Source organism: Nelumbo lutea, chromosome 5 (genome assembly GCF_056320005.1).
Source record: "Nelumbo lutea isolate HS-2025 chromosome 5, American lotus-T2T, whole genome shotgun sequence".
NCBI classification, from domain to species: domain Eukaryota; kingdom Viridiplantae; phylum Streptophyta; class Magnoliopsida; order Proteales; family Nelumbonaceae; genus Nelumbo; species Nelumbo lutea.
Window position 1 is genome coordinate 664,798 of NC_142688.1, and position 26,178 is coordinate 690,975.

Sequence of the window (26,178 nt, forward strand, 5' to 3'; positions counted from 1 at the left end):
ATGTTATAATTAATAATTACATTTGGATGACGTACAATAGTTTGTATATAATGATACACAACAACGGATTTATTTATATGTGATGGTTTGATGGACTGTTTTGTGGTCAGAAATTTGTATTTGTGGCTTGGCTGTGTGTTTTATTTTTGCTTGATATATATATATATATAAATATATTTTGGATAAACTATTAATTAATTTTAGCATAAAAAAGTGATATAATTAATAATGCATGGCATGAGGCTAAGTGTAGGTAGCATTAGAAATAGAAGCTTGGAATAGTTGTTTCATAGCATGATAATTGGTGACCAAAAGAGCATTGGCCGGTTATTATAGTCCTAATAACCAAATCTATGGAAAGCCTTGTATCAACAGTAGTTGTTGAGAAATTAATTATGTGGTTTAATGTCCTGGGGCAATATTTACAGCTTAGAAATCATAAAAGTGACTAGTTGCTTTTTATACATTATTTAAGTCAGCTTAAGTGCTAGGCGTCACGTAGACTAATAAATAAATATTATATTATAAGAAGCTTCATTTTGAGTTTTCTTTTTGCAATGATAAATTTTAGGCATTTAAAGTTCTTTTGAAACACTTGAACCAAATAAGAAAAATAAGTGGTGAATCACCACACATATCTTATCTTAGGGATGCAAATGTATCACATTACATTCTTAATTCCATTTTGAATTTCTTTTTTGAATCCATAGGGGTGATTTGAATGCGATATAATTTTGAAATGGATCCTATTTTTGCGATCCAATGGACAAAATCAGATATATGGCACTAATGTGGTACACTTATAAAAAGTAAAAACCTACGTATACCCATTGAGACAAAACAAAATGTTTTAAACACAAGACACTCCTACCTATATCCTATATTAAACCATTATAAGGTTAAGTGTCAAAACAAGAGGGCAGAAGAGGGACTTCCGCCTGAAGAAAATGGTTTTAAGGGCGCAGTGTCAAAACAAGAGGCATTGGTGACAGGCTGGCAGCAGTAGAGTATCATATTAATAAGGAGGGTTCAAACTGGTCATTTCCTGTGGACAGACAAGTGGCTGTCGGTGATGAATCGGGAACTGAGGAGGAGCAAGCTGCGTTCATGAAGGAACTTGAGAATTTCTTCAGGGAGAGGAATGTGGAGTTCAAGCCTCCAAAGTTTTATGGAGAAGGACTGAACTGCCTCAAGTTAGTTCTCATTTTTCTTTTTTTTTTTTTTCAAGTAATGCTTTTTCAATGAGCTCTTTTCAGTCTGGGTTAATTCTCTTCTGCTTGTTTCGGATTAAGATTATGGAGAGCTGTGAACAGATTGGGTGGTTACGACCAGGTATGCATGGTCTTGTAAGAACCGCTTTTATATGTTTGTGGTTCATGTCAAGTTTCTAAAACTCGATCCTGAAGTCTATCTGTCCTTGGGACTTGGTTGTTGAGCTTTTTGTAGGCAAACCCCCTCATAAACTAATACAAGTTTTTGAGGTACCCGATCAAATTTTCTAATGTACTCTACCCGGTTCTCACCACTTAACCAAGTTCGATAATGCCTGGATGAGTTCTCTGCATTACATTTTGGGCTGCTGCAAATAAGGATGCATAACCAGCATTATTTTCTTATGTACCCTATCGGGCGGGTTCTTACCACTCAATTAACTTCTTTAATTTGTGGATGGAATTTATGTATATACCTTGGGCTCCTGAAAATAAGGATGCATAACCAGCATCATTTTTGCCTGTGTAGGTTACTACATGCAAATTGTGGCGGCAAGTGGGAGAGTCCTTCAAGCCCCCTAAGTAAGGAAAATGTGACTCCTTTTGGATTGATGAGTTGCCCCTAAAGAAATGTAGATTGAGTCTTGTAGACTTGTAGTGCACCAAGTTCCTCAGACCTATGGTATTTGCCAAAGGATTGGTAATATTAACCTTCCAAATTGTACAGAGTGACAAGCTCAGGTCTATGAATTTAGAAACCCATGTTAGTTAGCTGTCTAGGTAATAAGGACCACATGAGGCTGATGAAGTCTTGTCAGATATGTTCGGGAAAATGCTTATTATAGTTGGTTGTATTTCTCATTTGTAAGTAGCAACCTCTCATACATTCTGTTGATTTCATTTGGCTCTGCAGATTGTTTACTCAAATGTATTACTCTGCAGGACATGCACTACTGTCTCTTGGTCATTTCGATTCTTTTATGAAAAGGTGATTTTGGGAGGGACCAAGGCTGAAATTTTGATTTTGACCTGATTGTAGGTTCTGTTTGCATTGAAGTGAACCTTTAGATCTCAAATGTCCCTTGCAGATATTTTTCTTCTTTCCAGATATTGAAAATTTTGAATGAGACTTGATAATTAGCAGCTAGCAAGTTTGAAATGTTGATATTTTTGAGGTGCTCAAAGTAGAAACAAATTACAGAATTCTCAAGGTTTAGTTGATATTTAAGCATTGTTAATGAACTCTCTTTTAGAGCTTTACTGTTCTGTCAGTAGGGGTGCCCTTTGTGGTTCTTCGTTATTCATCATTTTAAACAATTTGTTGGTCTGTTTGTGATAACAACCTTGGTTTGGGCAAGTTACACTAGGAGGATGCTTGGTCCTATCTGGATATCAGGCTGGTATTTATTTTGTGCTATATCATGGACAATATCATTATTTTAATAGTTGGGTTTGCCTATTTTTCTATTACTATCTGGAGACTGTTCAGTGAAATGGGTGGTTCAGCATACCCTAGTAGGGATTTTTGTGTCAGGATTGACTTCTTATGCCTTGTGTCCTAATGAGCCACTGGGGTTAATTAAACCTGAAGAAAGTAAATACTCTAGATGATGACTGGTGGAAGGTGATTATTGGTTGGATTCTCTCGGTTTCACATGGCTGTTGGAACATTCTGCACCATATAAGAGAGGAAAGATTATTGTCTTAACAAACAGCTAATTTAGATGGATCTCATGGTTGGCACTTTGAAAGGCAGAGCAAGAGAGAGTGTGGGGAGTGCTTAATCGTAATTGGGGGAGCACACGCATTTTCCTTTTCCCCCCCTCTTTTTTGGTTGTTGTGATATGCTTTCTTACTTTATGGGCTTGTGGTGTTGCACCCTTTTCCCTTTATCTGCTTATCCGGGTGAAAAGGGGTGTACTTTTTTTCTTATCTGAACATAATCTCTTTGACCATGGCTGATAAAAATGGTAATTGGACAATGAATTGCCTATCTGGGTAAGATTAGGGGCCTCTTTGATGAAAGTTGTGAAATCCAATTCATTGGCAATGGGTCAAGTTAGGCGTAGGAGATGGTGTTGGTGTAAAGTATCAAGCGGGGATGCATGTACATCACCATGTCTTTGGCAGTGGTATCTGGGCAACAATTGACTACCATGTTTGGTGCAATGTCCATTGATCCATTCTTCCATCAATGTCATTGGCCTTCTCCATATCCATTCTGAATCTATCTGCATATTTCTGCCAAAATAAGGTTTTCTGTCTTCCTATAGCTGTGTATGCGTCTGTACACACATATATGTGCATTTCTAAATGCATGATTAATTTGCACCAGACTTGTCCATGCCTTTGTTTCCTGACTTTCAATTTCTGCAGGCACTTCTTGACTATGAAAGGCATAAAATGCACGGTGGTGAGCTCCATGTTCCTGTTGTTTCAATTGAGCCTAGTGAAAATCAGGTCATAATCTTTTCTATTTTAAATTTTAATTGCTTGAGCAATATATTAATTTTTCAACATTATAAGTTATGCCTGGTATACATAGAATAAGTAATCTTTTGCAAGTTGAAGGGGCTAGAAGGGCTAGGGGCCAACCAAAAGGGACATGGGTGAGAAATGATTTAACAATAGATATGGCACTGAACAGAATGGAATGGTGAAACAGCATTCATGTAGTTGACCTAGTTGTAACAAGGCTTAGACAATGATGATGATGATATGGTATGCCTGTTATGGTTACTTGGGTGCTATGGCTTGAATTTTTGGAGAGCTGACCATTTGGGAAAAAAATGCCAAAGGTTAGGTATGAATCCAGTCCACCCCTCCCAATTACCTGAATAGCTGGGACGGTGAGACCAATAAGCCTTTATTTACATTCTTGAGCTCAGCTAGAAATGATGTCCAGTGAAAACCAAATCAGGTTTTGCCCTATAGAATTCCTTCCTCCAAGGGCCATTTCTACTATGAAAGTTACGTGCATATGTTCCTTCTTCATAACCTAACAAATAGCACATGGGGTTGATTGCTAAGACAGAATTATATCAGGAGAACTTGTGGGAGAATAGGTAGTTACTGTAAGTAGTGTTTTAAAACTCAAGTTTGGACTAGATGAATGAAAGCATTAAAACGAATTGGATGGGATATTCTGATGTTCTTAAAGGCATGCTTTAGACACACTTAGGCACATAAGCGAGACTTATTTTGTGGAGTGTGTTTTCCCTGAACCTAGATGCACCTCAACTAGATTGTTGCCGTGTTTTTTTTTTACCCCAAACTATATCTCGGATTTGGGGCGGCCACCATGGAATCTTTTTAGATCAACCAACTAGGAAGGGGGGGGGGGGGAGTATAACTTACCCCTTGAAAAAAAGCTCTACAAAGCTTGTTTTGATGTGTAACCTTGAATTTGAAGTTCGAATATGTATTCAGCATTTTGTAGGTTGTAGTCTATGTAGCACTTCATCCTACAAGGCTATAGTCTTTGTGTTAATAAAATGATGCTCTAGCCAATTGAGCTAACACGATTTTATTTCATTTAGAGCTTAGATGTGGATATGGTTGTAGAGTCAAAATGTTGGAATTTTTACATGTGTTGATTCTTATGAATTTTCTGTCTGCAGGGGGGTGATAATCAAGCACCAGGATCAGGTAGGGCACGGAGAGATGCTGCAGCTCGTGCCATACAAGGCTGGCATTCCCGGCGTCTTCTTGGTAATGGTGAAGTTGGTGACCCAATTATTAAGGTGTGTAGCCTAATTATTTATTGAAAGGCTGTTTTTGAAGTATTGAACTAATTTATGCATCCATTCTTTGTTGCGTGTGATTCTCTTTTTTTGTGATATTCATTCTCTATAGCGTTATTTTTTGGCAGGACAAGAGCTCCATTGCTATGCAAAAGCGTGAAAAACAGCTTAAAAGTGTTGGTATGATTGATTCTCAGGATTTGCCTTCTTAACAGTAGTGACCTATGTCATAACATCTCAGCCTTTTTACTGTAATTATTTACTTATTTTTAATTGACTCAGGTCTACTCAAACGTAAAAAACCATCTAGCCTGGAGCGTGTGGTCAAGGCTGTTCGAACTAAAACTACGAAGCCACAGTTATGATTCTAAACTACCTTTTTAAAAAAAAAAAATTGTTTGCCTTTTTCATTCAGAGATAATTGGTGGTACCTTGACATGAATATGTATTTGACGAATATTTTAAAAGCGCAAGGGTTGTTTTGTGCCCAAAGCGCAAGGCAAGGTGTGCACCTTTTTGAAGCAAGGTATAAAGTTAAAAAAAAATGTAAAAATTCATCAGTTGTTGCAAATTCACAATTCTTTAGTACATAATACTGACCCAATGAGTAGTTTTTGTTGGAAAGGGATGACGAGGATTATTCCTTGTGGAATCTGAGTCAGAATCTTTCCTAATTTTTTTTAGTTATTTATTTTCTTATTTAGGCTGTGATTATTTTCCTTTTTTAGGCTGTGATTTAGTTTCCTTTTTTTCTTTAGGCTAAATTAGTGGGTTAGTTTCCCAGAATAGCTCCTAGATTGATTCTTAGAAGTTGTATATATTTGTACAGATCTTCTCAATGAAATTAGAACATAAATCTTCAACCATTTGTTTCTGTTTTCATGGTATCAGAGCCTGCGACGATGTCTGGAACAAGCCATTCTTCATCAACAGTGGACTCGACATCAGTAGATTCAACCATGAATGCATCGAGATCCCTTGGAACCTCCTTCGCCACCTTTGACATAAGCCATTCTTTGTAGATTACCCAACACAAATTAAATGGGTCCAATTTTCGTGAATGGTTTCAATCCGTTTTGTTAGTGATTCGAGGAAAAGGAAAAGTGGGTTACCTTACTGGTGAAATCCCTCCTCCAGCGAGCAGTGATGCGAGTTACAAGACATGGGAAGCTGAAAATTCCATTGTCATGGTGTGGTTAATCAATTCCATGAAGCCGCAGATAGGATGCACGTATCTGTTTTACAAGAATGCTCACGAAATATGGAAGGCTGTTCAGGAGATGTACTCAGATCTTGGAAACACATCTCAGTGTTTTGAAATTCATTCTCTCCTGCGGAACATAAGGCAGGGTCAATGTTAGTAACAGAGTACTACAACAGGCTGATTGATCTATGGCAAAAAATGGATTTGTTTTATACAATTCCATGGAAGTGTACTGATGATGGAGTACTATACAATCAAGTCTTTGAGAAAGATCGAGTATTTGATTTTCTTCAAGGACTCAATAAAGACCTGGATGAAGTACGAGGTCGTATTCTTGGAATCAAACCCTTTCCTTCACTTCGTGAGGTGTTTTCTGAGGTTCGACGAGAAGAAAGCAGGAGGAAAGTCATGCTGAACCCATCCTCACATGGAATCCTAGAGGAACAATCTCAAGGATCTGCACTTACATCTACTCGGTTTCAACCTCAGAAGAAAAAAGAAAACCACCAGTGGTGTGAACACTACAAAAAGCCGTATCACTCAAAGGAGACTTGCTGGAACATTCATGGAAAACCTCCAGATTGGAAACCACGGGAATCAGAGGAAAGGCAACCCTTCAGCTCATGTAGCCGAATCTGCTGAGACAAAGAAGCCTAACACAACAACTTTCACACCGGAACAAATGGAGATTTTAAGGTCTCTTCTTCACCAGCAACAGATTTCTGAGGCATCAGGTTCTACACCTACAACAGCAGTTGCACAACGAGGTAATATCTCATCATCTCTATTATCACGAAAAGATGATCTCAATGACTGGATTGTTGACACCGGTGCATCAGATCATATGACAGGACATCATACAACTTTTTTGAATTATAAAAAAATGTGATGGTGAGATAAAAAACTCGGTGGCAAATGGGAATACAATAATTGTGGCTGGAGTTGGAGATGTTTTTTACCAAGGACTTTATTTGAAATTTGTTCTTTATGTTTCGAGTTTAAGATATAATCTCCTTTCTGTTAGTAAGTTAACTAAGGATCAAAATTGTAAAGTAACATTTCTTTGTGATCGTTGTATTTTTCAGGATCCGTCTTCGGGGAAGATGATTGGCAATGCTGAAGAACGACATGGTCTCTACTATCTCACTGATTCTTCTCCAAGGCCAAAACCACATCTATCTCTTTCTGCGTCTAGTTCGTTGAATTCAGATGTAATTCTATGGCACAAACGCTTAGGACATCCTAGTTTTCAATATTTGAAACATTTGTATCCAAACTTATTTCTCAATAAAGATCCGTCTTCTTTCCATTGTGAGTCATGTATTCTTGCAAAACAGTCCAGAAAAAATTATCCTATTCACAATTACAAACATTCGAAACCGTTCCATCTTGTTCACAGTGATATTTGGGGAGCATCATGGGTTGTGGATTTAACAGGAAAGAGATGGTTTATCACCTTCATAGATGACCATACTCGTGCTTGCTGGGTCTATCTCTTGAAGAACAAATCTGATGTTGGGTATGTGTTTCAACAGTTCCATAAAATGATAAAGAATGTGTTCCAATGCAACATTCACATACTCCGCACAAATAATGGAGGAGAGTACTTTGCATAGATTCTTGGAGATTACCTCATTCAGAATGACATATTTCATCAAAGCTCATGTACATCTACCCCACAACAAAATGGGGTTGCAGAACGAAAAAATCGTCATTGGTTGGAGGTAGCTCGATCACTCATGTTTGCTAGTGCTGTTCCACATCATTTTTGGGGAGAATCTATATTAACTGCTGCCTATTTAATCAATAGACTTCCATCAAAACCCCTCGAATTCCGTACACCAGTCAATTGTCTCCAAAAAGAATTCCCTCATATTTGTTTACTCAACTCTCCCACCAAAAATATTCGGGTGTTTTATGTTTGTTCATAATACTAGTCCTACTCGGGGAAAACTTGATCCAAAGGCCATCAAATGTATCTTCATAGGATACTCTTCCACTATAAAAGGATATAAATGTTACAATCCTATCACAAAAAAATTCTATGTATCCTATGATGTTACATTCCTGGAAGATCAATCCTTCTATTCCCATGATTCTCTTCAGGGGGAGAACTTAATTGAAGATAATCATTGGGATCCTTCGATATCTCTTCCTGTGTCTTTGCCCCAGTCTCCATCAGTGTCCACTTTACCATCCTTTGAGTATCCACCATTACCCCTACCAGATACCCACAGGTCTCAGTCAAGGGGGAGAATCATTCCAACAACAAAGTGAACTAATTGTTTACTCAAGGAGGCCCGGCGTTACTCAGCAAAACCAATCAGCGGAACCTATGGCGGATTCACCACAAGATTCACAAAGAGGTGCTGTTACAATTGATGATCTGGATGTTCCCATTGCTATAAGAAAGGGGGTAAGATCTTGTCCTCAACATTCGATTTCAAATCATTTGTCATATTGCTATTTATCTAACACTCACAGGGCATTTGTATCTCAACTTGATAATGTAACAATTCCTGCAAATATATATGATGCCTTGAGAGATTCAAAATGGAAGGCTTCTGTTTTGGAAGAGATGAAGGCACTAAATGACAATAATACATGGGAAGTTGTAAACATGCCTGAAGGGAAGAAGTTAGTGGGTTGTAAGTGGATTTTTACGGTGAAAATAGGCTTGGAAGGGAAAATAGAGGGATACAAAGCGCGTTTGGTTGCTCAAGGGTATACGCAAACATACAGGCTTGACTACGAAGAAACTTTTGCACCAGTTGCAAAATTGAACTCTATACGGGTTCTCTTGTCTATGGCAACCAACTTGGATTGGGAATTGCACCAAATGGATGTTTCAAATGCTTTCCTGAATGGAACTCTTGATGAAGAAGTCTACATGAAACTGACTCCTAGCTTCGAAGACAAAGAAAAACCAGGATCAGTGTGTAAATTGAAGAAGTCTCTATATGGGTTAAAACAATCTCCTAGGGCATGGTTCATTCGATTCGGCACAATTATGAAAAGATTTGGATACACACAAGGACAAACATATCACACCCTATTCATAAAACAGTCAATGGATGGAAAAAAATCAATCTTGATTGTGTATGTTGATGATATGGTAATCACGGGTGATGACAATGATGAGATTACGAATCTCAAGGGCCTACTACAATCTGAGTTCAAAGTTAAGGATCTTGGAAAACTTCAGTATTTCCTTGGGATGGAAATTGCTAGAAGCAAAACTGGTATTTTCATTTCTCAAAGAAAATACATCCTAGATCTGTTGAAGGAAACCGGGAAGCTTGGTTGTCGTCTAGCTAGCACTCCACTAGAGAAGAATTGGAAGCATAAGATCTCTGAGAATGATCCTCTAGCTAACAAAGAGAGATATCAACGTCTTGTGGGAAAACTAATCTATCTATCACTTACTAGGCCCGATATTGCCTATAGTGTTAGCATAGTTAGTCAGTTTATGCATGCTCCAACCGAGAGACATCAGTGTGCTGTTGATCAAATCCTTAGATATTTGAAAGGAACTCTTGGCAAGGGTATATTGTTCAAGAAAAGTGATAACCGGTTAGTTGAGGGATGCAGATGCGGATTGGGCTGGTTCGGTTGAGGACAGTAAGTCTACTATAGGATATTGTACAAAGGTTTGGGGGAATGTTGTTACATGGCGAAGTAAGAAGCAAACTGTTGTGTCCAGAAGTAGTGCAAAAGCAGAATATAGGGCAATTGCACAAGGGATTTGTGAGTTAATATGGCTTGAACGACTACTGTCAGACTTAAATGTTCCACTTGATAGTCCAATGAAACTGTATAGTGACAGTAAGTCAGCAATAGCTGAAAACAGAAACAAATGGTTGAAGATTTCTGTTCTAATTTCATTGAGAAGATCTGTACAAATATATAAAACTTCTAAGAATCAATCTAGGAGCTATTCTAGGAAACTAACCCACTAATTTAGCCTAAAGAAGAAAAAGGAAACTAAATCACAACCTAAATAAGAAAATAAATAACTAAAAAAATAGGAAAGATTCTGACTCGGATTCCACAAGGAATAATCCTTGTCATCCTTTTCCAACAATTGTACACAACCCTATTCAACATGATCGAATGAAGCATGTTCGCATTGACAGAAATTTCATCAAATCAGAGATCAAAAATGGAAAAATTTGTCTATCCTATGTGCCATCTGGATCACAGGAAGCAGACATCCTCACTAAACCATTACTTAGGGTCGGGTTTGAGACAAATGTATCCAAACTGGGAATGATTGATATACATTCACCAGCTTGAGGGGGAGTGTTGGAAAGGGATGACAGGATTATTCCTTGTGGAATACGAGTCAGAATCTTTCCTTTTTTTTAGTTATTTATTTTCTTATTTAGGCTGTGATTTAGTTTCCTTTTTTTCTTTAGGCTAAATTAGTGGGTTAGTTTCCTAGAATAGCTCGTAGATTGATTCTTAGTAGTTTTATATATTTGTACAGATCTTCTCAATGAAATTAGAACAGAAATCTTCAACCATTTGTTTCTGTTTTCAGTTTTGTGCTGATGTTGGTGTATGTTTTTGTACCTCTGGTGTGGTGCCTAGACATGGTGCAACAAGATGTTTAAAGCGCATCTTTGTTGTTTAGGTGTTACCTTGATAAACTGCTGAAAGAAAAAAAAAGCCTTTGATGCTTGAGTTCCCAGTAAATGGTTTCACTGTTCTTGAAGCTGGGATTAATTTGGGTTTTTCCTGCCAGTATGGACACAATGGTTGTCGATGTTGGACCCTCAGCTGATTGGGTGAAGATCAATGTGCGGAAAACTGTAAGCTAATCTGGCTCCCTTTACTCGATGGATTATAGCATCTGCCAACTGTAATTTTATTGATTGATGGCTAACTATGCATTTTTGCAGAAAGATTGTTTTGAGGTCTATGCTTTAGTTCCTGGGCTCTTGCGTGAGGAGGTAAGTGCAGTCCTCTCCTCTTCATCCAGATCTTATTTTTACCAGTACATTCTGCCTTGTTTGCTGCTGTGATTGGCTTCAATCTGTACTATGAGTATTATAGACTATAGAGGATAATTAGTGGCATTGTGATGGAATATCGAGGAACATGGTATCAGATCCCATGGGCAGTTACTGATTTTTTTTTTTTTTTTTTTTTTCATTTTGTTTTGATGAATGCGTGGGAAGTTACTGTATAACAAAAATAAACTACTTTTTTTTTATGCCTCTGATGTTCATATGAGACCTCAGATGGCATCCTGTGGTTTTCTGGCTGTGCATGTGCAACACAATCATGGTGGTTAAAGTTGTTGAAATTTATACTGTATTTTTAATTCCGAAAAATAAAAGAACATATAGTCTCTTGCTGCAGTCCATGCAATCAAATTCTATTTCAATTGTACAACAGTAAAATTTTGTAGAATTGTAGAGACATTATGACATGCTACTGAGATGAGTGAAGTTAGAATGGTTGTTTTTGTCGCTGTATAGTTTTTCAGTAAACATGTTTTGATCCCTTCTATCATTCTCCAACCCACAGAATCATTGAAACCATTATTGATAAAAAAGGAATCATTGAAACCATACTTTTTCATGTTTGAGTGAATAGTATGATTGTCCGATGGAAATTATCTTTTTTTTTTCTTTTTCAATTTCAACTTCGCTTTTAGTTACATACTTACATTTTAGATATTTTATGGCAGTTAACTTTGATCATCAGAATCTTAAGTTGATTGTGTTTAAAATAATGTTTTAAGTCAAATACTTATCTGTAAAAAGAGCATTAAGTGGATTCAAAATATTACCAGTCAAAAAAGTGGATTGAAAATATTAGATAACTTTGTGCTACTTCATTAATAGTTTGGTGAAGATAAAATTTATGAGATTGACCTTCGGCATCTTTAGGTACATGTTCAGTCAGATCCAGCTGGACGTTTGGTTATATCTGGTGAGTCAGAGCAGCCTTGGGGTGTCACACCATTCAAAAAGGTTTGTTTTTATCTTTTTTAAGGGTATTGAGGAAATTAAGTGTCAACAGGATATGCCAAATGATTAATGTAGATGGTAAACATCAAGTCAAAGGTGTGTTTTATGGTTTTCTTTGTTAACACCATCTGGTTCTAGGATGAGAAATCTTATTTTGTATGTTTGGCCATGTTGGTGGTGGTTTTGGGACCACCAATCATGGTTCCAGGACCAGCAGAGTACCTTAATTTTTGAACATGCTAATTTATCATGTTCAAACCCAGACAAAATGGTTTACTGCTGAAAGCATGACATGGCAGTTTAGTGGTGTATCCTGCACTCCTATAAAGCTCTTATCATGTTTCTTTTGATCAATAGTGACCATACAATCAAAAGTGGTTAGAGTACATGCACATGCAAGTCACACAATCAATACTCACTTGATAGTCCAAAAAAGAACCATAGAGACAGCAGCCTCTATTGCATTGGTTTAAAGAAACGCATTGTCATTTTCTGAACCACAGCCAATTTTTAGAACTATAAACTGAAACAGCCAAGTCATAGGTGGTTCATCTACATTGGAGTGGCATTCCATTCTTGTGTACCTTGGTCTGAGTAGGCTGATTATCACTGCCACAAAGTTCTCTTTGAAATGTATAATGTTGTGATTTATGAACTTGTTTGCTATTTACCTATCCATCCTTATCGTAAAATTGGTGAACATTGTGGGCTGTTTAGTTTTCATCGGTGATGCATCACACTAGAAATGGGATCTTGTTTTCAGGTTATAACCCTACCATCAAGAATTGATCCGCATCAAACATCTTCTGTAGTTACTCTGCATGGCCAGCTGTTTGTACGTGTGCCTTATGAGCAGTTGGATTCATAAGCTGCTGTGGAGATGTTTGTCCATTTCCGCATGACCATAGATTAGCGTTTCGTGATTAATTTAGGAGAAAGGAAACATGAAATTACGGAAGAATTCCAGAAAGAAGATCAACTGTGCATACAAGTTTTCTTGTTAATTGGCCCAGAGGCTTATAAGTGCCAAACTACACGTGCCCAAGTGGTATGACCATATCTACGTTTAAGTTCCAACTCCGGGTGATTAGTATGGCTAGACAGTGATGAAGCTTTCTTGTTTTGTTCTTTGATCATGTGAAAATGTACATGCTTTCTGGTTGGTAGCCTACTGGCTGTTGTGTGTTTGTATTTTTTTTTTTTTTAATTTTTTCAGGACTTGGTGGACTGCTAGCCCTAGGACGACTTATTGGGTCTCTATCTAACAAGTCTGACCTGTAGTAGGTTGGCTTGTTCTCAGAAACAATGACAACTTCCATTAGAAGTTTGTAACTTTGTATATAAAAGCCATGGATGGGAGACATCTTGTTTAATCAGCTTCTTTTAAGGGATTGGTTTTTAGATTAGCTATCGTAACAAATTGTATCTTTGTAGATGTGCAACCCAGGATTGAGTGTTTGCGTGCTTAAAATTTTATTCCGTCTATAATCTATTTGCTTGTAGTGGTTTCAAGTTTCAACTGTATTTTTATTTTGAACTGCACATCTTCTTACCATCCCCACCCGAAACACCCAAAAAAAAAAAAAAAGCAACTGATATATCATATATTTACAAAGAAATAGCTTTTGCTCGAGAGGCAGAGAGCAATGAAAATGGTTTGGGTGGCTGATGGGGTAACTTTGAAAATTTATTAATCTTGTAGGACTTGAAAGTCGAGTTTTTCTAGGGCGGAAGTAAAATGAAACAAAAAGCACAAATAGTATCTTTTATATGATACCCAACCTTTGATCTGGGCCAATATTGTGACAAACCTAAGCAAAACCCAACTTTCGAAGTTTTTAACCGACATTTTAATCCAAACTCAGAATTTTACCTTTAACTTCAGCTTTCTGAGCAAGCAAAAGGATGTAAATGGATCTCTTTTATTGGTAAATCGTAAATGTAAATGAATTTCTAAGCTAAAAAAAAGGCAGTAATGATTTATGGTGCCTGAAACTGAATAACTGAATTGAGAGGCCAATCTAGGCTTCAAGGTTGGGGCGATGGAGGTGGAAGTGGAAATTAGGTCATCAATCTCTTCTTGACTTCACGTTTCGTATGGTTATGGTATCTATGTGGCTATTCCTGTGCCTCTCCTCTCATCTGTCATGTTGTCACTTTGGACTTTTGGAGCCTACCCACCTCCAAGTGGTGCTCCAAAGTCCTAAGTCAGTAAGTCCTCTGCCATCACCATTTTGACCTTAATACCAATACAACATATGCGTGGTTAGAGTGTTGAATCGGACCCATAATCAACGGGCCATGTCTCTACAATTTATGTTTTAATCCTGTAGGTGTGGGATGGTGAAAGCGTAGGAGTCACTTGTATCATCATGAGTCCCAATTGCCAAATGACAAACCATAATAAACCAGAAACGCAGGAGGACAATGTTGGATGGACGATGATAAGGCATAGGCCTATTAGGCCATATCATAATTCATATGCGTGGGCGTGGCAACACTCAACAGTACACCATGAACAAATGAAACATACGAGTTCCACTCCACGAGCGATCCACTAAACGCTACTTACTTTCCCAGTAGCAACTGTCACCTTTTATTTATGATTTATCTAATCTAATCTAATTAATAATAAAAATGGCAAACAAGACAACACAGGGACAAGGGGGCTTAGACGATGGACAACCTAGCTGACTTTAGAGCATTTATTTTTCGTTATTTGTGGGCCCGCCTATGATCCTTTGTATCTGTGGACAACATTCAAACCACTCGATTGGGTCACCTACACTTACATTAGTACATTAGTCGTAACTCATAAAATAGGGTGTGTGGGGGTTGGGGACACTATTTTCAATCTAACTAATAGGAAAACTTAATATAATGCCAAGATACTAGTCAGCTTTGTTTAACTAAATGGTATTAGGTCCGTAATGTCCCTATCCTGTTTCATGAACAACTCTTGTTAACGTGTTCCCCCACCTTTCGCATAGAACTCGGAACTCGGAAGGAACTAACCAATTAATCTGTTTTTGTTTGTATTCCTGAAAATATCCCTATCTATTGCTTACAAAATAAAAAGCCTTTTGGGTGCAGGCCCCAACGCTTTATATGATTTTCTCTCGCGCCCTCTCTCTCTCTCTCTCTCTCTCTATATATATATATATATAAATATATTATATCAATAAATACTGAAACAGGAAGTCAGGAAGTCTGGAAGCTGGCCCTTGACCAACCATATCGAACCCGTCTGATTTGACCACCCACTACACTAGTACAATATTTAGAATCGCCTAGGCCTAAGGGGTACTTTAGTCTTCACACTTCACATGGAATTGGAATGGAACTGCCAAAAAGAGAAATACCTATTTTATGTTTTTCTGTACTACAAAACTCTTTTTTGCTTTACTCCTTTCCTTTGTCGTCTATTTTATTTGTTTTCTCGAGTAACTTCAAGACAAATTAGGCTCAATCCATTTCTTTAATAATAATCCGGTCATATCCACGTTGTAAAATTCCTTTAATCTTTCTGCGGCATAATAATTAATAATTTTTAATGCAGGCCAAGGCCCCTCCTCAGTCCTCCCCCCATCTTCCATGTTCCTTCCACGGTTCCACCCCTAGAAAAAATAAAAATAAATAAATAATCTGACCTTTCCCTAAAAAGTCCTTCTTCACTCGCCCTTATTTATATACACCTCCAAGGCTCCAATCCAATAATCCATTTCCATTACAGAGCTCGCTCGCTTGCGGCTTGGCGTTTGGCATTGTCTGTCTATCGCTCTCTTGCTAGCTCGTTGATTGATCGAAAGGAACAATAATAATATATGGGGCACCTCATGAGCTACAACAGGGTTGGCAGGAGATGGCATCACCGGATGAAAGGTTTCCGATTAAACGCTCGACGGTTTTCTGTATGCCGACTGCGCACAAGGCTCTGGTATTTGTTTGGGGTGTTAAGTAGGTGGAAGTCTTCATATGGGCAAGCTCTAGAATCACTGAAGAAAGGTATCAGTACTAGTAGTAGTAGTAGTAGAAGAGGGCTAGCAATGGGGGGAGAGAACCTTATTAGTCGTCATCGGGACTGTAAATTGAGATCATTTGGACGTTCGAATTCCTTCTATTCCGAAGCTATCGCGGATTGCTTGGAGTTTATCAAGAGGACATCCATTTCGGTGGATGAGAAACCAGTTCCAGTTGGCCGGAGATAGGAATAGGACGACCGGGGGATTCATGTTTATGGAATACATGCTTAAAGCTTAATTGCGGTAGGTGTTGACTGTTGACGGTTGATGGCCTTCTTTCTGTTTCTGTTTGTGTTTGTGATTATTGACTGCTTCTCCTTCCTTGCTGTTTAGTTTAAACTTGAGAATAGAGATATAAAGCATAATTAAAGCTGCATGAGGTTGCATTGAAGCCTCACCACCCCTGATATCAAGGTTGCGACCGGCTGCTGGAGTTACCAACTTCTGTCCACCTTATTTTTCTTGCTTCTGTTTATAGGGGGAAATGCAATGAATGAATCGATTTGTCCATCGGTGTTTGTATTTTGTTTGCCTGTGCGGTGTTTCTTATCTCCTTCCTTCCTCTTCCTCTTCCTCTGTCTATTTTTTTTTTTTTTTTCATTGGAATCAAAATGGATCTTCTGTATATTGAGTGAAACATTATAAATTATGACATTTTATTAGAAGGTAATGTTCTTCCAGATCTAAAGTCCAAACATAAATATATAAATAAATAAATAAAATGATGATAGGAATTGAATATGTGGATGGATCTTGCGAAGGTTCCAGTACCGTGTAATTGAATTTTATATTCAAAACCAAAACCGTGTTTACTAAATAAAATTAAGGGCATTAATCTCCCCTGGTTTTCCTTCTTTTTGCCGTTACACGAAATGAATTTGACATTTTGACTGAAAAAAAAGGGTAAAATAATTAAACTTCCCCTGAGTTTTCTTGTAAATACTGAAACATCCCCTCTTTTTTTAAATTGAAGTAAGACCTCCCCTATGAGAATTATATCTAACGGAATCATTAAAAAGTCTTTTTTATCCTTACTACTTCTTCACATTTTCATTTTCAAGACGGGAATCTCTCTTGCTGTTTCTTTTTTGTCTTGTCTTGACCCGGCCAAGAACTTTTCCAACCAATATTTCAAAGAGCTTGAGCTTGGAATAAAAAAAAATATATATATATATATATATATATATATATATATATATATATATATTAAAATAAAGGATTCGTACAGAACAAAAAGAAAAATTGTTCAACTTTAAAACCAATAAATGCGATCAAGTATGGGATTTTCCTTGGGGAGGTTTGAAAATGGAACAATATTTCTCGGGGCGTTGTTTTTGCTTAGTATCGATCCAGAAGAAGCCATTTTGCAACTGAAAATAGGGGAGTTAAGAAAACAGAAGTTTAAATTAGAAAGATAGAAGGGATTGGTTTATTTACATAGAATTTATTATACACATCTCCACAACGTTAGGGGGTGCTCATTTTCTAATGCTTAATCCTTGCTCAAATAACATAAATAATTATTCAAAACAAAACCAAAAACCTGAACCGATTCAAACCCATCATCTCATTGAACCTAAGCACATCGTAGTCCCTTTTATCAAACCTGATATCATTGAGACCTCCAAAAGACGTCAATTCCCCGCCTATTCTTCTCACCTAGCACAACCAACTTTCCCTTGCCTTTGCATGCTTATAACTTAAAACCATTTGTCAAATCGAACCCAAATACTAACAATTTTAAGGCCCTGATCTCAATTGGTTCCTCCATTACTATCCCAACTATGAAAATAAGCCCAGAGGCCAGAACCTTGAATTCAATCTTGCAAAGAACGGCTTTGAGCAAGGTGCCCTTATTATTTGTGATGAAAGCAGAGAAACAGACCCAAAGTCATTGTACAAGTCTTGGAGATGAAACTTGTGCTTGTTGTGGAGTTAAACAACATCATAGAAAGTGATGAGAGAGAGAGAGATTTGAATTGATAAAAGGGAACATAAAGGGCAAAATTGGGTTTTTATTTCAAAAAGTTAACTCACATGTAACGTCACATTTTAGCAGCCAATTTGAAAAAGGATGAGATATTTCAGTATTTATGATAAAATTTAGGGGAGTTTAAGTATTGGTATTTTCGAAAAGCCAAGTGGTGCCATCATGAGCCGGAACTTGCGCTGTATGCACTCCAAAAGTTGGAGCAGGGGAAAAGAGTAAAGGGTTAATTTTGTATTTTGAAAAGATCGTTGTTGGAACTTGGAAGGTGTCATTCTTTCATTTAGCCACGTAGAGGCATGACGCCACATTTGAGAGTGAGTATGAAGGTGCTGGGCGGAACTTTTGTGAGCCCCCTTCCCCTTGCAATTGCATTTCCATTTACGTACATAGACGATGCAAGAATTCAGATTGGTGAGTGGTGGCAACTGGCAAGGCACCCGTAGCCGTAATTTGAAAAGTTAACAACCCATGATCCATCAGTCGGGGCCTCCGTGGACCGTGGATTGTGGTGGGTGTCACCACTCACCTCACCAGGAGACTTCCATGTATATATATACATGTGATAATACATGCATACAAAAAGAAAAGGGGAGGTTTTTAATTTCAGAGCATGTTTGGCCCATAGACGGTTACAAAGTCTAATGACATCCCAATTCCCAAGAGGGTTTTTAATTTAAGTGTACCAGTTGTTAGAACTTAAAAAGAAATGTTGATTTGCCCAATCTTACTTCGTATCTTCTATCTGAAATTGTCTTTTTAATTTTCACATTTATATTTGAACAAGTTGAACAATCAAATGGTCAGAGGTCAGACACTTTTAATTGGTTTCACAAATACAATCATCCATCCATCGGCTCGTATGATTTTATGGTTTAACATAAATAAATAAATATATATGGACCCGTGGGTTTCCAAAGCTAGATGGAATGTAGGTTGAGTAAGGTGACATGAAGAAAAAGAACATATATTCTTCTTCTATCCCTACAATCCAGCTTTTACTTGATTCGTTATGCTCACATTAAAAACACATTAACCTCCATGACTGGATCAAGTAAAGAATTAAACCTTACTTGTTTGCAACCACGCTCATTCAAGCATATATAGTTGGCATTTAATTTTCTCATTTATTATTCTATATAAATTTTATTTTCTTTGTAATTAATCCTTTTTTCTCTTCATATAAAACCCAAATTTCTTTAAATGTAATTAATCCTTACATGTCATCATCATCATCATCAAACAAATCCCATTAATCGTCCTGCTCAAACAAATAAAACAGATATACACAGAAGCAAAAGCTGTATGTATTGACCTTGTCTACTTGTCTTCTACCATTTATTAGTTATTACAATGGGCTATATATGTTCTATTGGTATTTGACCCATGCATGTATGTTATATATATATATATAACTCCTTTTTTTTATGGGATTTGGACTTTTGAGATTGATCTTAATAAATTGAAAGCCCATAATCTATTCCCTTTATTTTTTGGGAATGCAAGTGAAAAATATCATACCAAATGACGTGGATAAGAGTATTACCTTATATTTGTATGGACGTGACGTGGCTAAATTAAACAAAGAGTTCAAATCAGCCCCTCACTATGGGGCGCCCCACAACATCTGTTTGTCACATATGGGCGTCTCACGACACATTCATCATGTATTTTATTAGGAATATCTCTCATGAATAATAACTTATAAATATGGTTGATGTTTCCATGCATGATAGGATATGCGTGTAAGGTCAGTATGCCCCACAACATCTGCTCTCTCTCATTCCCGCCTCGGGAGGAGATGTTCCCGATACACGGCACGGCATGAATGTGCAGTGAGACGTTGTGGGGTGTTGATCTCACTCTCTTCTCCAAACCAAGATCCATTTATTTATAGTAATAAGACGAAACGTCCGCTGGAAGCGTCATAGTGATAGGCATAAATCCAGAGTCCAGAGTCCAGACCAGACAACAGAGCCAGAGATCCAACAAAGTCCAGGCTCTCTTTCTCAAGAGTCAAGTCTCAACTCAATCAAACTGCTCAAACAAACGGAACCGAACCTCAGTCAAAGTGACTCAACTCTCGCATTTTTGGCGCCCATAGAGCGCAAACTGCAAAGCTATCAAGTATTACAATTAGCCGAGAATGTGCCCTCCCTCAAACAAGTGCTCAAAGTTCTTGACGCTTCTCAGAGCATTTCGAAACTTTGCCGGAACCACGCCCAAATCCGCCGATTCTCTCTCTTCTACTCCGGATAAAGTCTCCTGCCCCATGGATAATCTCGAAACCCTTAGAACCCGCGTTTGCATCATCGGCAGTGGTCCCGCGGCTCACACTGCCGCCATCTACGCCTCTCGGGCCGAGCTCAAACCCATCCTCTTCGAAGGATGGATGGCCAACGGCATTGCACCAGGAGGTCAGCTCACTACCACCTCCGATGTCGAGAACTTCCCCGGTTTCCCTCAAGGGATTCTTGGAATGGAGCTCATGGATCGCTGTCGAAACCAATCCCTCCGATTCGGCACCGAAATCTTCACCGAAACTGTCAACAAGGTTGATTTCTCTACTACTCCTTTCAAGGTTTTCACTGACGCCAAGGCCGTCTTGGCTGATTCCGTTATCGTCGCCACCGGTGCAGTCGCTAAGCGATTGAAGTTTCCCGGTTCCGGTGATGGAGAAGGAGGGTTTTGGAATCGTGGGATATCAGCTTGTGCGGTTTGCGATGGTGCCGCGCCGATTTTTAGGAACAAGCCGTTGGCGGTCATTGGAGGTGGAGATTCGGCTATGGAGGAGGCAAATTTCTTGACCAAGTACGGTTCTAAGGTTCACATCATTCATAGGAGGGATGCGTTCAGAGCTTCCAAAATTATGCAGAACCGGGCATTAAGCAACCCCAAAATTGAGGTTTTGTGGAATTCTGTGGTCGTTGAAGCCTATGGGGACGGGGAGAGAGGTGTCTTGGGAGGGCTCAAGGTAAAGAATGTGGTAACCGGGGAGGTTTCGGACTTGAAGGTATCAGGCTTGTTCTTTGCTATTGGCCATGAACCGGCTACAAAGTTCCTAGATGGGCAACTGGAGCTTGATTCCGATGGGTATATTTTGACGAATCCAGGAACAACAAAAACGAGCGTACGAGGTGTTTTTGCGGCTGGTGATGTGCAGGACAATAAGTATCGACAAGCCGTTACGGCCTCTGGTACAGGTAAGTCGAATCTCCTTTCTTTCTGTTGCCTGTTATCTCCTTTCCTTTCTGTTCTGTTGAGTGCCATTGGCTACATGAATCCTATTTCTATTTCTTGCTACTTTCATGGTCTTCTATGCACTTGACTAGACCTTCTCAATCAAATTCTTCTTATTTTATCACTTATGGGAGCTACTCCTAGCTTCCTTTGTACTACTTCATTTCTTGCCCGGTCCTTTTTAGTTTTACCACTCGTCCATTTAAGCGCTCATGTTTCATATTTCTGTCATGCTCTTTTTTTTTTTTTTCACATGTTGTTTCTTAACTGCCCAACACTCTCCACCATATAACATAGCTAGCCTTACAATTGTTATATAGAATTTTCCTTTTAGATAGAATTGGTATTCACCTATTACATAAAGACTCAGGGATGCATCTTTTCATTTTTCCCATTCTACTCTAAGTCTATGGGTGGCATCCTCCTTAACCTATCCTTCGTTATGAATTATTGAACCAAGGCAACGAATGAGATCAAATTGAGTGATTGAATTCAAGGTTCAAAGTATGGACACGTATCAGTCCGTATCAACCGATATGTATAGTGCTGATGGCTTCCCGATATGCCCCTCCAGGGGTTGTATCAGGTCAGACCATGGTTCAGAGCGTAGCTGGGACTTAAACCGACCCTTATGAACCGGTTTTGAAAAAAATAAATAAAACTTAAGAAAAAGCACCGATTACGTAATTGCCTGTGTCGATACTTTGAACCTTGATTGAATTATATCCTAGTCTCCAATCTGAAGTGTACCTTGATATGCACTCCTCATAGTTTTCAAGGCGCCAAGGTGAGGCTAGGCAACCATGGGGCGCCCAGGTGCCTAGGCCTCGCCTAGGTGATGAAATTAGAAAATAGGAAGCCTACATGTTTCTACCCCTCACGAGCTAGTTACTTGGTTTTATACATTAACCTACAAACCTCTAAGCTAAATTTTCTGTTTATGATTCTTGCAGTCATGCTTAAAGTATGCAACACATAATATTAGAAATAGAAATTTGGACCTAAAACAAGAACTGAAGGGGGCGTAACCCCTGTGTGCGACCAAGAAAAGAAAAAGAATTTAAGGAGAAAACAAGGAAGCGAAGGTCCTGTTTTAGACCAAAAAAAGAAAAAAAAAAAAAAACAAGGGGTTCCACTGCTGTTTTAGACCAAGAAACTAGGGAAACACATAAAAAAAGGAAATGAAAAGAAGGGGGCAGAGTCCCTGTTTCAGACCACCAATGAAGAGGGAAAAATGATGAAAAAGCTCAGAGAAATGAAGAAGAAAAGGGGGCAGAACCCCTGTTCCAGATCACCTTCGAGGAGGAAAAAAGTGCAGATAAATGAATAAGATCAAAAGGGTGAAAAGATTGCAGGAAAATGAAGAAGAAAACAAGGGGGCGGAGTTGCTGTTTTATACCAAAAAAATCATGCAAAAAATGCAGGGAAAAGACAAAAAAAAGAAAAGAAAAGGAAAAAACCAACAAAAAGGAAGAAAAAAGGCTGAAAGCGAAGAGGGTAAGAAGAAAAATAAGTGGTCCAAGGCGAACTGAAAAATGAGAAGAAGAACGTACTTGGCATATTTGAAATGGTTTAGATTTCCTTTTTGGTTATGCAGCATTGCAGCAACAATATAAAAATATTAAATAATCAATGTATTAAGGGATGTATTAATGTGTCTTGCAGTTGCATCTGGGTGCCCGCCTAGTCGCCTAGGCGTGTGCCTAATTGACTGGGCGTGCGCCTTATTCAAATTTACATGGCATTTGCATGAGGAAAAGTTTGAAAACCGCCTAGGCGTCGCCTTGACAATTGTGGCACTCTTATTATTTTTAAATTTACATTGCATATATTCTGTTTAGTCCTACTTATTTTAAAACCCCTTGTTTTTAATTCGGTTGTCTATAAACCTAATTTTGCATTTAATCTTTTGTTAGTTTCATCAATTAATACTGTCATTAGCAAACATAATGTACCATTGGACCTCCTCTTTAATATGTTTAGTCAATTGATTTATGATTAGTGCAAATAAATAAGGATTAAGTGCTGAATCTTGGTGAAGACCCATAATAATTGTAAAATCTGTTGTATTTCCCACAGGTTTTCTTACGTTAGTTTTTGAACCCTTTTACGTATCCTTAATTAGGTTCATGTACCTATCTGGGAATCCTTTTTTTCCAAAACTTATCACATTACCTTGTTAGGGACTCTATCATATGCTTTCTATAGATCAATGAAAACCATATGTAGATCTCTCTCGGTCTCTCCTTCTTTGAACTTTTCTATCAATCATCTTAAGAAAAAGATGGCTTCCATGGTTGATCTCCCTGGCATAAACCAAAATTGGTTTTCTATGATATTTGTTTCATGTTGTAATCTTTGCTCAATTATTCTCTCCAAATGTCCCAGAATGTGGCTCATTATTTTAATTCCATGATAATTATTATGACTGTGTATCACCCTTGTTTTAAACATAGGGACCATAATGCTCTTTCTCTATTTGTCTGGCTTTTTCTTTGTTTTCATTATCATATTAAATAATTTAGTTAGCAATAATTAGCCTACCTCTCCCATACTTTTTAAACTTTTATCGGGATGCCATCAGGTCCTAATGATTTTTTTCTTCTTCATCTTGTCTAGTCTCTCTCACTTAGGTAATTCCAATTTTAGGAAGGTATATTTTACTTTCAGTACTATTAGAGCCACTAATCCCTCCTCCACTAGCACCCTCTACATGTTCTTCATTTAATATATTTTCAAAATAATTTTTCAATTTTTGTTTAATTTCTTGATCTTTTGTCAAGAATCTTTGATCTTCCTCTTTAATGCATTTAACTTGCATCTAACTTCGTTCACTTTTAACTTCCTTTCTTGTGGTTTTATATTGTTGTGACTTTTCTACATTTTCAGTCTTTTTCCAATCTTTATAGCATGCTTGTTTTAACGAGGCAATTAGGTTTAAATGCATGGATAGGAGAAAGTTCAAGATATATGTGGCAGAGAAAATAGGGAATGTTCTGACAATTAATTTGTTTATGGATAATAATAATTCAACAACTATGGTCCCACAAATACCTAATATGCACAGGCGGGTCCCAGTGGTGCATTATGGGCTCTACCAGTGACATCTCCAGAATCCAAATCATGCAAATCTCCCTTTTGGCCTTATACAACTCATTTTAGTTCCACTTTTCAGTTGTTCATTCATGCCTTTTTCATCCATGCCTTTATGTCTTTACTTGGTTTAGCGGTAAAAATACAATTTCAGGATGGCAAGAGTGAGAATGCAGGTTCAAGTTTGAGAGTTGCCACTTTGCACGAAAAAGAAATACCAAAGGTTAGAACTGTATCCAGTCTACCCCTCCCAAACCCTTGGTACCTGGGACCGACATTGGATAATGGCCTTTAACCTATATATGCCTTTAGTCATGAAAGAGAAACTTGAAAATATTTGAAACATAAGATCCTTCTTCATGATGTCCCTTGAAAATATTTGAAACTCCTGCATTGGAGCTGCAAAGCCCTACCGGCCAAACCTTTTATTAGTATATTCCCCAAGTAACATCAACCATGACCATTTGGCAAGGGTTTTTGGGCTAAAATTTGCTCAATTAATAGGGATAGCAAAGGAACTTGTTGAGCAATTTTGGACCTCAAACTAAATTGCCTCATGGAAGATTCCTTGATACCAATTATTTTCGTAAGTCAATAAAAAAAGACTCCTTGGTCATTCAACCTTCTTTGTTGAAGGACTTGACTAGCAAATTTGAGCCCCAAAATCAGAGTCCCTGTAATTGCATGTTCACTATCCATTATTTTGCTTTCTCTATAGGGTTCTATTCCTGCTTTACGGATTTAATTTACTGAATATGATGCAGGTTGCATGGCAGCATTAGAAGCAGAGCATTACCTGCAAGAGATTGAATCTCAGCCTCAGGAGAGAAAGGGTGATTGACTATTTGTAAGCACTAGAGAAAGGAACGAAAAGACTCATCACAAAAGGTCAAGTCCTATCTATAAATGAAGAAACTGGATTTTTCTTCACAAAATACTTGTGTACAACAATCTAATATTTTATTCCTTCCCTTATTGTCATTGTTAATGTCATTTGTATTACACATCAATTTATACCTTCTCTTGCATTACACATCAATTTGTCCACTTTTAACAGAATGGTAAAACAGGATTCATGTAGTTGACCCAACACAGTTTGGACAAGGCTTAGATGATGATGATGATGATAATGAAGTGGTTGCCCACTTTTACGTGTCTTGCTACTTTTGACGAGTGTATGTATTAAGGAATCATGGGTTATTTCCTTCCTGCGAAGAAAAAAAAAAGAAATTATGGGTTGAAGGGAACTATAAATAACGGTTCACCTTGATGATTCCTTGGTGATTGAATTCACCAAGCCAAGACAGGCAACTGTCCATCCTCTTAAGCATATTACAATAAACTTGAGCTTGGTTGGGGACCATTAGTGATAAGAGGATAAGAGAAATGCCAAAATTGAAAAATATTCTATGATTTGTATCTATCATTTAAATAAAAAAAACTCAATTTAGTATAATACAAGTGAATGTTGTATCAACTAATGATACCATACTATTATTGTGTAGCTTGTGATTTCAGTACAATTTGTTTATACTACAGGGGCCATATCCTTTCTGACATAAAAATGCTCTAATTAATGATTAAATAATTTCACTGTGTGGGGTGTGATTTGGGTATACTTTCTTTATACCCTTTGTGACAAAAACTCTTATTTTTGAAATTTAAAAACAGTGTTAAGTTATACTTATCTTTAGAGA

The 26,178-nt window shown here is 37.8% G+C and overlaps 2 protein-coding genes and 1 long non-coding RNA gene across 3 annotated transcripts; all 3 read left to right on the forward strand.

Moving 5' to 3' along the window:
• Positions 1-978: 978 nt before the first annotated feature.
• Positions 979-13,559, forward strand: LOC148849693 (ARID/BRIGHT DNA-binding domain-containing protein). Its single transcript, XM_088947518.1, has 12 exons — positions 979-1,193; positions 1,293-1,332; positions 1,741-1,793; positions 2,154-2,199; positions 3,588-3,671; positions 4,832-4,954; positions 5,083-5,134; positions 5,237-5,312; positions 10,906-10,972; positions 11,063-11,113; positions 12,059-12,142; positions 12,903-13,559. The coding sequence occupies exons 1-12, from the start codon at positions 1,108-1,110 to the stop codon at positions 13,005-13,007; spliced, it is 867 nt and encodes a 288-aa protein (XP_088803644.1). The 5' UTR covers positions 979-1,107; the 3' UTR covers positions 13,008-13,559.
• A 2,298-nt stretch (positions 13,560-15,857) lies between these two features.
• On the forward strand, positions 15,858-16,839 carry LOC148849694 (uncharacterized). The gene is made up of 2 exons (XR_016099732.1): positions 15,858-16,404; positions 16,495-16,839. It is a non-coding gene; the product is annotated as an uncharacterized LOC148849694 (long non-coding RNA).
• A 3,045-nt stretch (positions 16,840-19,884) lies between these two features.
• LOC148849695 (thioredoxin reductase 1, mitochondrial-like) lies at positions 19,885-25,571 on the forward strand. Its single transcript, XM_088946437.1, has 2 exons — positions 19,885-21,351; positions 25,246-25,571. The coding sequence occupies exons 1-2, from the start codon at positions 20,295-20,297 to the stop codon at positions 25,320-25,322; spliced, it is 1,134 nt and encodes a 377-aa protein (XP_088802563.1). The 5' UTR covers positions 19,885-20,294; the 3' UTR covers positions 25,323-25,571.
• The last annotated feature ends 607 nt before the right edge of the window (positions 25,572-26,178 follow it).

Bases quoted from the DNA above. Each gene is read 5' to 3' on its own strand.
- LOC148849693 (XM_088947518.1), top strand. From the start codon at position 1,108: ATGAAGGAACTTGAGAATTTCTTCAGGGAGAGGAATGTGGAGTTCAAG. The intron at 1,333-1,740 runs GTATGCATGGTC...TTGCCTGTGTAG, and splicing joins GATTGGGTGGTTACGACCAG to GTTACTACATGCAAATTGTG. The intron at 10,973-11,062 runs GTAAGCTAATCT...GCATTTTTGCAG, and splicing joins AGATCAATGTGCGGAAAACT to AAAGATTGTTTTGAGGTCTA.
- LOC148849695 (XM_088946437.1), top strand. From the start codon at position 20,295: ATGTGCCCTCCCTCAAACAAGTGCTCAAAGTTCTTGACGCTTCTCAGA. The intron at 21,352-25,245 runs GTAAGTCGAATC...AATATGATGCAG, and splicing joins CGTTACGGCCTCTGGTACAG to GTTGCATGGCAGCATTAGAA.